General features: G+C 41.2%; 1 protein-coding gene across 1 annotated transcript in view; it reads left to right on the forward strand.

The window, feature by feature from the left end:
- LOC122554708 (bromodomain-containing protein 3-like) overlaps window positions 1–11045 on the forward strand; it is a 113947-nt gene that overhangs the window by 81451 nt on the left and 21451 nt on the right. Inside the window, exons 14-17 of the mRNA XM_043700084.1 lie at window positions 5624–5718; window positions 5821–5923; window positions 7890–7978; window positions 10093–10316. Coding sequence (XP_043556019.1) covers window positions 5624–5718; window positions 5821–5923; window positions 7890–7978; window positions 10093–10316 — 511 coding nt within the window. The remainder of the gene's footprint in view (window positions 1–5623; window positions 5719–5820; window positions 5924–7889; window positions 7979–10092; window positions 10317–11045) is intronic.

Genomic DNA, 11045 nt, shown 5'->3' on the forward strand with positions numbered 1-11045 from the left:
CCTTCATAATTTTATATGTTTATACAAGATCCGCCCCCCTCATTCTTCTGAATTCCAATGACTATAATCCCAGTCTACTCAGCCTCTCCTCATAAGCCAATCCCCTCAACTCCGGAATCAACCTAGTGAACCTCCTCTGCACCCCCTCCAGTGCCAGTACATCCTTTCTTAATTAAGGAAACTAAATCTGCACACAGTACTCCAGGTCTGTCCTATCACCCTCACCTTGACCTTTTTCCACCTATCACATTTCCGACGCCCCTCCCGCAAGTCCCTCCTCCCTATCTTTTATCTTAGCCTGCTGGACAAACTTTCCTCATTCCTGAAGAAGGGCTAATGCCCGAAACGTCGATTCTCCTGTTCCCTAGATGCTGCCTGACCTGCTGCGCTTCTCCAGCAACACATTTCCATCTCTAATCTCCAGCATCTGCAGACCTCATTTTCTCTCACAAGGTAGAGGCAGGCATACTATGGTGCTGCAAGGCACTTTTCACAGATGGACGGAGCCCAACTCGCAGAGTGGACCAAGCTGTATTTGAGGGCTGCTTCTTTGTGTTCTCCGTGCTTGCTCATTTTGCACCTACCTGCCAAAGGCTGTCATTACTACTCTTTAAGAGGCTTTATTAGCACAGCTGCACTCAGTATTGGAATTTCTTTTTGGAGGAGGGAGTAGAGAAGGCACATCTTGTTGTACAGTACATTGACATGGCAAAGTAACACCTGCATGTGCCAGCTGTCTGAGCAGCAAGTACACTGTTTATTCAGTCAAATGGGCATGGCAGAAACTGCTGGGAGCTAATTCTCAGTCGGTCAAGGGGATTGTTGGTACCGTCAGTCATGGGTACAGTCCACACAGTCTCTTTTTTTTATGATTCTGTTACAATCAGTCATCTGTTGGAATGTGCAAGGTCTGAGAATCTGTCCCAGCACAGTTCAGAGAGAGGGGGTGGTTTGTCATGGGTCTGGTCAGTCATGTCCAGGGACTGTTCGGCAGTGTTGGTCACAGGTCAGAGATGATTACAGTCTTGGTGTCTAATTGTCAGCATTTCTGAAGGGTTGAGGGGTGTAGGGGTATTTGGAGCTGCAGGGGAATCAATCATAGGGGAAAGAGTTGAGGCAGTTGGATGAAGGTACAGGGATGGTAAAGCCGAAACACTTATAGTTATGAGGATAAACGTAGTGACGAAAACTCGGGAAATCAACTTCCCAGCTTGGCGAGCATACCCATAACTATAACAACTGGCACCCGAGCTACTGATCTTAATGCAAACCTTGTTACAATACACCTTTTCATAGGCTCTGGATACCTCAAAGCAATCTACAGTCAATTACTTATTGAAGTGTAGTCTGTCTTGCAGTATAGAAACTTGCCAGCATTTTGCTATTTGAAACAATGATGGAGAATTTATTGGAGCAACTTGTAGTGAGCATTGAAGTTTTTCTTTCCGCATTGTTTGACAACATATTAATTTTGTGCTGAAAATTTATCTAAGTGCATACTGCTGTCGATAGAAATGTTACATGAGCATCGCACAGGAATTAGATGTTTGTTTGTTGGAAAGATATAGGTGATGTTGGATAGGCCAGCATTTATCATCCATCCCTGATTTCCCAGGAGAATTTGGTGGTGAGCGCCTCCTTGATTTTCTGCAATCCATATAATGGAAATTTAGTGGGGCATCTAAGGCTTCAGTGAATAGTGGAACCAGTAGTCTACCTGCTTAGCATGCTTGTTCCCTTTCTACTGTACTATTTAAATGTATTTCCAACATGAAGTCAGTGGGCCTAATAGCCTCCTTCTGTGCTATAAATGACTGACCATTTCCTTGTTTTCCTAAAGGACTTGCAAATCTTAGCAGGATTTATACACTTAATGGTAAGGTCCTAGGGAGTGTTGCTGAACAAAGAGACCTTGGAGTGCAGGTTCATAGCTCCTTGAAAGTGGAGTTGAAGGTAGATAGGATAGTGAAGAAGGCGTTTGATATGCTTTCCAGCAACACATTTTCAGCTCTGATCACCAGCATCTGCAGTCCTCACTTTCTCCTTTTACGAGGATGTTGCCAGGGTTGGAGGATCTGAGCTACAGGGGGAGGCTGAACAGGCTGGGGCTGTTTTCCCTGGAGCGTCGGAGGCTGAGGGGTGACCTTATAGAGGTTTATAAAATTATGACTGGCATGGATAGGATAAATAGACCAAGTCTTTTCCCTGGGGTCGGGGAGTCCAGAACTAGAAGGCATAGGTTTAGGGTGAGAGGGGAAAGATATAAAAAGAGACCTAAGGGGCAACTTTTTCACGCAGAGGGTGGTACGTGTATGGAATGAGCTGCCAGAGGATGTGGTGGAGGCTGGTACAATTGCAACATTTAAGAGGCATTTGGATGGGTATATGAATAGGAAGGGTTTGGAGGGATATGGGCTGGGCGCTGGCAGGTGGGACTAGATGGTGTTGGGATATCTGGTCGGGATGGACTGAAGGGTCTGTTTCCATGCTGTACATCTCTATGACTCTATGGCTTGTTTCCTTTCATAACTCCCCCTATTGAGCTTGCATCCTGATTACAGTATTTGTGATATTCTTTGTAAACTGTGCTCTTAACAAAGTATTAAAGTAAATGTGCAACCCTAACTTCCTTATTTTTCACAGTGCAAATCTAATTCCTGGCAATTATGGGAGGTTGATATCATGCTGTGTTTTTTTTAAAAACAAGATTCCTGCCATAGTAAACTGTAACAATTTGCAGCTTGTGGTGCATTGCAGTTCTTCCTTGACATGCAATACTATGCTTTCCTTTATCACATTAATAGCTTGTGCCATGAACTTAACATTGGCCCAGAATTTTCTCAAAGCACTGTTTATGGTATTCACCTACAGTGTTTAAAATGTTATTTTTGAACCTATTAAGCTCCTGCTTTCCAACTTGAGAAGCTTCAGCCTCTTTAATATTCCTCCAAGTTCCTCCTCGTACTTAATATCCACTCTGTATACCTCTTGTATGCTTTTTTTGAGAATCCTGTTGTAAATTTTCATTTGAGTAATCAGTTGTGGCAATGTTCAAACGTTCAAAGAAACCTAGAAAGTCTACAAATTTTACAAGTTTGTTCTTGGAATTTGAACAGTGCTGGACACACACGTTAGGAACAAATTACTGCAGATGCTGAAATCTTTACTGAAAACTCTAAAAATGCTAGAGATCACAGCGGGTCAGGTGGCATCCGTGGAGAGACAGCGGGCTAATGCTTCAAATCTAGACTCTTCTTCAGAGCTAAAATCAAGTTGTTACCTGTCCCTGTCAGTTGAACAAAATGGTTTCTAGACCACCTTGCCGTTGTTAGGTGTCAACCACATCATGTAAGCAAGAATGATATGTCTAGATTATATTTTGGAAAAAGCACAAGTTCCTTTCTCTAAAGTGGATTAATGAACTAATTAGATTATCTGACAATGCAATTGTTTTTCTTCTTTAAGCTTTTCTCAAGTACGATTCTCCAAATTATCACCACCACTCCACTGGGTAATTGCCTGGCAGAAGTTCATTTGACTTCTGATGTCTTCATATGTGGAATTTTATGTCGGTTATGGAGCCAGTGTTGAATGTTGCAGCCTATACTTTATCTATTGGCAACTCCTTAGGAATGGTAATGGAATAACTGCCCTGATTTTGGAACTTCAAGTTTAGCACGTAGGTGGGGTTGTATTTTATATTGTATTGCTTCTTGTACTTTGGAATTTCAGTGGCACCTTTTTGTCAAAGCTTTGCTTTCGTCTTTCCTTTTTCTTTTACACTTTTCAGGCTAGCTCACCACAACTATCAAGACTTGGCCTATGTTTAAAAGTGTTGTTTTGTCACTATCTGTGCAGCAAGGGTTCAGGAGTAGGCGGCATGGTGGCACAGTGGTTAGCTCTGCTGCCTTACAGTGCCAGAGACCCAGGTTCAATTCCCACCTCAGACAACTGTCTGAGTGGAGTTTGCACATTGTCCCCATGTCTGCGTGGGCACCCTCCCGGTGCTCCAGTTTCCTCCCACAATCCAAAAATGTGCAGGTTAGGTGAATTGGCCATGCTAAATTGCCCGTAGTGTTAGGTGAAGGAGTAAATGTAGGGGAATGGGTCTGGGTGGATTGCTCTTCGGAGGGTCAGTGTGGACTTGTTGGGCTGAAGGGCCTGTTTCCACACTGTAAGTAATCTAATTTTTAAAAAAAGTAGCAGATACATGGGGAAAACCACTGCTACAAGTTCTCCTTACCATCCTGACTTGGAAATATGTAACCGTTTCTTCAGTATTAATGGATCAAAATCCTAAAACGACCCTCAAATGGCATAGTGGGTCTACCTGCAGCACGTGGGCTGTAAAGGTCAAAGAAGGCAGTTGATCACTAGGGTAGGGCAGTAAATGCTGGTCCAGCCAGCGACACCCAAATCCACGAGTGAATAACACCAAAGTCACGATGCATATTGCAACAGCCTGAAATGCAATAGCAGTGGTCATTAATTTCACCTTCTCCAATTCAGCAATTGCAAAGGCAGAACCATGTTCCAGCCCATCCATATATTTAGGGCAGCACGGTGGCACAGTGGTTAGCACTGCTGCCTCACAGCACCAGAGACCTGGGTTCAATTCCCACCTCAGGCGACTGACTGTGTAGAGTTTGCACGTTCTCCCCGTGTCTGCGTGGGTTTCCTCCGGGTGCTCCAGTTTCCTCCCACAGTCCAAAGATGTGCAGGCCAGGTGAATTGGCCATGCTAAATTGTCCGTAGTGTTAGGTAAGGGGTAAATGTAGGGGTATGGGTGGTTTGCGCTTCGGCGGGTCGGTGTGGACTTGTTGGGCCGAAGGGCCTGTTTCCACAGTGTAAAGTAATCTAATCTAATCTTAGCTGTGAATAGCTTTTCAGTCTAGAAGGTTTCCTTTTTTTTTTTCAAGCAGTTGTATCCTTTGGAAGTTCTTTCCACTTGTGATGTAAAAGCTGATTGCATATCCAAGCTGAGCTGGATGTCAGTCAAATTTTTTTCCTACAGTTTTTGCTGGTAGCATTTTGCTTAATAAAAAATCTAAGTTGTGAAAAAGTCTTGCATTAGCAGATTCTGTCATTTATTCCTGATGCAGAGCAGTCCATTCACACTACATTTGTTAACTTGTCTTAAATTATGGATGGATAGGTGAAACCTGAGTTTGAGAGCAGTTAATATTTAGGCAGGTTTTTATTCTTTTATGTGATATCAGGGTTTGTTGTTCATCTTTAATTGTTGTGGAAATCGTGGTGAGTGCCATCTTGAATTGGCACAGATACATCCACAGTACTGCCAGGATGAGAGTTCTTTTGAGGAAATGTCTCATCTTTAACCACAGTTGCAGATGGAAGTTTTTCCAACTTGAGTACAATGAGCTGTAATAAAAGCAAAATAGTGCCTTTACTAGTCTTGCATTGGAAAGCCACTTACTGATGCAAAGGAAGGGAACAAAAGTAACTAGCCATTTAGAAAACTGTCTGCTCACTTGATATTGATTTCTTTAAACGTTTGAAACTGCTTTAGTCAATAATTCTAATTTCAATTTTAACTATTTAATTGAAATATCAAAAAAATGTTCGTCATGCCTGATTTAACATTTGATTTCTTGTTTTTAAGGACTTCCTGCAGTTGTGTCCCCATTGCATTCACCTCCTTTGTTGAAATTTAAATGTCTGCCAGTGAATCTTTCTCATCCATCCACCTATGTCAAAGTAAAGTAAAATCAGTTCATGTTGTATTTGGTTTTTTTCTTAAATGCATTTTAAATCAGCATAAATCTTAAAGAAAATAGTTTACCAAGTGTTCCTTTCCAGGAACCAAAGTCGCCAGAAGAGGAATCTAATAAATTAGCAATTAATCAAACCAAGCCACCTCTTGAAATATCCAGTGACCAAATGCCAGTCATGCAACAACAAAGTAAGTTTGGTGTTTCGTATGTATAGTTGTTCATTGAATGTGCAAGTTCAAATATATAATCTGTTGTGTTCTAGAACTAAATATGGCAGATTAATCAGCAAACAATCTTAACAGTATAGGTGGCTGACCAATTTATCCTTCTCCCCAGCATAGATACGCTTGAATTCATATGGCAAAAATAAGTCAGGAATGGGAATTTAGAAGTAAATTTGAAATCTTAAAATTCCAAATTTACACTAGATATCAATCTTCCTTTATAAAAGATAGTTGGCGTACGTGAAAACTATAATTGTATCACAGAATGGAATAGAATTAGCTTTTGTTTGGAATGGAATGTTTTTGCCTGGTGAAGTATGGCAATGCTAAAAGAATATTTAAATCAACTTTGATATTATTTCATATCCTTGAAAGCCTTGACCAATTGTAAGAAATTTTGTTTGGAACATTCCTGCTGGATCAGAAAGGAAAACGCCACCCAGTATTGCTGGAGAAACTCCTGGTCCAGCAGGATCTGTGGAGTAAAAGCCGAGTTAACATTTTGAATCACAAAATTAACTCTGTTCGCCATAGATGCGAGGTAAAAACAATGACTGCAGATGCTGGAAACCAGACTCTGGATTAGTGGTGCTGGAAGAGCACAGCAGTTCAGGCAGCATCCGAGGAGCAGTAAAATCGATGTTTCGGGCAAAAGCCCTTCATCGGGAATAAGGGCAGAGAGCCTGAAGGGTGGAGAGATAAGCTGGTGGGGGTGGGAAGATAGTACTCCAGGCGTCTGGTGGTGAGGGAGCGGTGGTGGAGGAGGCCCAGCACCTCCATATCCTCGGCAGAGTGGGAGGGGGGAGTTGAAATGTTGAGCCACTGGGCGGTTTGGTTGATTGGTGCGGGTGTCTCGGAGATGTTCCCTAAAGCGCTCTGCTAGGAGGCGCCTAGTCTCCCCAATGTAGAGGAGACCGCATGGGGAGCAACGGATACAATAAATGATATTGGAGGATGTGCAGGTAACACTTTGATGGATGTGGAAAGCTCCTTTGGGGCCTTGGATAGAGGTGAGGGAGGAGGTGTGGGCGCAGGTTTTACAGTTCCTGCGGTGGCAGGGGAAAGTGCCAGGATGGGAGGGTGGGTCGTAGGGGGGCGTGGACCTGACCAGGTAGTCACGGAGGGAACGGTCTTTGCAGAAGGTGGAAAGGGGTGGGGAGGGAAATATATCCCTGGTGGTGGGGTCTTTTTGGAGGTGGCGGAAATGTCGGCGGATGATTTGGTTTATGTGAAGGTTGGTAGGGTGGAAGGTGAGGACCAGGGGCGTTCTGTCCTTGTTACGGTTGGGTGGGTTATGCGAAGGTTGGTAGGGTGGAAGGTGAGCATGCTACCATGCCTGAGTTTCTCCAGCAATTTCAATGTTTTAAACATGTATGCCTCCTCCTCACTCCCTTGAACTTAAATTTTTATGTGGCTCATCATGCTGTAAAAATCTTAAGTGAAAATTGTAGAGTGAGTTTTAAAGATTTGAATAGTATGTGAATTTCATATTTACTGTTAGATGTGTACACTGGTCCTGAGAAGCTAAGTTAATGCTTAGGGAATATCTAATTTCTTCACTGTCACCTTTTTAAAAGTCCACCTTCATTTTATTTAAGCTTGTATGTTAATTCAGCCATCATTTATGTTTTCTATATTCACGTTTAAGTTTAGGATGTTAAGTATTTTTAGATTGTGTAAATGCTTCAGTGTGACTGGCTGCCTGCTTCTTGTTAGCACTGCTGCTGCTTGTCAACTTGTCATCCAACTTGGTGACTCATTATTAGTACAGTCCAAAGGAGGAGTTCACACACTATAGATTACAAGGTCTTTATGAGCAGTGTTCTTTGGATTCATAAGTAAGTGCATCATTGCTGACTAAAATATTTATGCCCTTGTAATTTTGTTATTTTAGCATCGCTAAAATCAAACATTTTTAAAAATATTTCAGATGTGGAGGCTGCCGTTCCTGGTGAAATTAAAGAAACTGGTGACAATAAACTAGCTTTGGAGGCTAAAGCCTGCCATGTTACAAAGAAGGTGGGATTTTTATTTTCATTTTGTACATGCATTTAAATTTACTGACTGATTTGAAACATTTTCATGTCCATTTTCATGTCCATGAACTATTGAATGAGAACTTGTCTTGAAACTTATTTTGGTCTTTAACCTTTGCTGTGATGTTAAACTAAAATGTTTCCCTAGAGAGAGTCTTGACTATGCCATCAAAGCAGCAATCTTTTGATGTAATGTACGTCTTGCACTACTTGTCGTCTTAAAATAAGCCCGTCTTTGCAAAGACAGTCGGATTGTTGCTTTAAGGTCTGTGAACATTGACTCCTTAAAAGCAAAGGTGGCCAATCTTTCCAAACTAAAATGATAGAAAATTTGTATCATTCAAGTTTTCCTTTGATTTTTGTATTAATCACCTTTTGAAGAATGGAAGAGCTGGATTTTCTACAGCCATTATCTTTGCAGAAGTTGTCATATGGTTGAGGACTGCTACTTTTGTGGAAACAAATCAAATTAGTCTAATTCTTAATTTTGTTTTGGGTGATCGCATTTAAAAAGAGGGTTAAGGCCATGGAGATGATGCCAATGATATTAATTATCCAGAGAAGCTATCAAAAACTTGAACAGTTTCTTTGCTATAAGATTTTGCGAGTTGAGGTGATATGAACGATGTATTCAAGTTATGGGGTTTCTGTGAAGGTTAAATTGATTTAAGTTTGTGGACAATTGTAGGCCACATACTTTAGAATCAACAAATGAACTAGGTGCAGTTAAAAATTGTGTTCTTATGCAAAAGCACTTTACATAAAAATCTGGGAACATTTCAATAATTACGTATTTCCACAGAATGCTGTGGGACTTGTGCTCTGTAAAGAGGTTGCTTACTGACATGACTTTTTAAAACAGGTTTCCATAAGCTTTGGGTTTTGTACTCTATCGCACAATAAACATTTTTTCTGTTTTCAAACCAGCTTCACTGGTGCACTTAATTTTTTAAAATCCTTTTGATTTGCCACCAGTTGAAAAATCATAATGCCCTGCAAAGCTAACATTCCAGTAGCATGTCCAGGTATGTGAGATATCAGTTTGCAGGATTACTTGAAGCCAATTTTAAGAATTCCAAAGCCGTGTGATGAAACAAACTGATTTGAATCATTTGATAGCAACCTTCAAGGTGCAGCACTTAACTCTCACATTAGGTTGCCAAGTCTACTTCCAGATCTGCATTAATATCCTAGGCAACCACAAACATTTAAAGCCACCTGTTTTACTCCCATCTTTATTGGGAACAAGTGAGGTTTTCCATTCCAGGTCTAGTTTATTGTCACGACTTTCTTTATTTTCATCAGGATGGACATCTTCCATGTCTGAAATATTTTAAGAAGGCTTCGTAAATAAAAGCATCAATTATTAACTCTAATAAGAACAGATGTGTAACTTGTTAGATCTCCAACTTCAGGCACCCGACAAAACTTTGAATATAATGAGATGTTTTATAATGTTCCCAGGCCAAACAGAATGCAAGTAGTATTAAATTAAAAACTAAGGAATTTTAGATTTTTAGATTAGATTGCTTAGTGTAGAAACAGGCCCTTCAGCGCAACAAGTCCACACTGACCCACCGAAGCACAACCCACCCAGACCCATTTACTCCTTCAACTAACACTACAGGCAATTTAGCATGGCCAAGTCACCTAACCTGCACATTTTTGGACTGTGGGAGGAAACCGGAACACCCAGAGGAAACCCACACAGGCACGGGGAGAATGTGCAAACTCCACACAGACAGTCGCCTGAGGCAGGAATTGAACCCAGGTCTCTGGCAGCAGTGCTAACCATGGAGCCACCGTGCCGCCCATGAGCATTTTCTTGTTTGTGTCTTTTCTCTCTTCCATTGTCTACATGCTTGCTCTTATGTTGTCTTCCACATTACATCATTGCCCTGTGCTATTGTACACTAGAGTGTTGTTGTTGTTATGTGCAGACATTTTTATTGATTGCTATTTCTCCAATGTGACAATTGAAATCCAATATTTACATGTTAATTAAGAAAATTAATTGAACTAAAAGACTTTGTCACTAGTTTTGAGGTTCCTTTCATCAACCCACAATGTCACAAGCTGCTTTTTCTTTGATACTAGGACATTGAGGTCAAGAATGCAAATTCGTGGGCAAATTTGGGCAAAATGACAATTACAACTCCGCCAACAATAAAATCGTCGAGTGAGAGTTTCAAATTGTTCAGAAAAGCAGCAATGGAGAAAGAACAACGTGAGAAAGCTTTGAAAGCTCAGCAAGAAATGAAAATATCCCATCTTGAACAAACTGACAATGAACAAAAGAAAATGGCTTCAGAGCAGCAACGGTAATAATTACACTGAGTGGGTTTGAACCTATAAGAATTATCTTTGCTAGCAACAGCCACCTTCTGAATGTTCTTGCTTCTTGCGAATATGGGAGCAGGACTTCACCATTTCAGCCCATCCAACCTGCCCCTCCCATTCAACACTATTATGGCTGATCAACACTTCAATACCTTTTGCCCATGCCATCCCCATAATTCTCTCTGCCATTGGTAATCAGAAATCTATCAAACCCTAGCTGAAATATACTCAAAAACTGAGGTTCACTATTCTCTGTTATAGAGAATCCTGAGTCTAAAAAAATTCTAAGGGCATTTAAATGGTCATTGGATAAACATTTGGATGATAATGGAATAGTGTATGTTAGATGCGCTTTAGATTGAGGGCCAAAGGGCCTGTACTGCACTGTGATGTTCTATGGACCTAAGCGCTACTCCCTCATTTTAAAATTGTGCCATGAGTTCTAGATTGCCCAACCAGATGAATCATACCTGCATCAACCCTGCCTGTCCCTTTTTTATATATTTTGTAAATTTCCATGAGATCACCTCACATTCTTCAAAACTTTCATAGACTCATAGAGATGTACAGCATGGAAACAGACCCTTGGGTCCAACCCGTCCATGCCGACAAGATATCCCAACCCAATCTAATCCCACCTGCCAGCACCTGGCCCATATCCCTCCAAACCCTTCCTATTCATATACCCATCCAAATGCCTCTTAAATGTT

Source organism: Chiloscyllium plagiosum, chromosome 11, assembly GCF_004010195.1.
Source record: "Chiloscyllium plagiosum isolate BGI_BamShark_2017 chromosome 11, ASM401019v2, whole genome shotgun sequence".
In the NCBI taxonomy this organism is placed as follows: Eukaryota; Metazoa; Chordata; class Chondrichthyes; order Orectolobiformes; family Hemiscylliidae; genus Chiloscyllium; species Chiloscyllium plagiosum.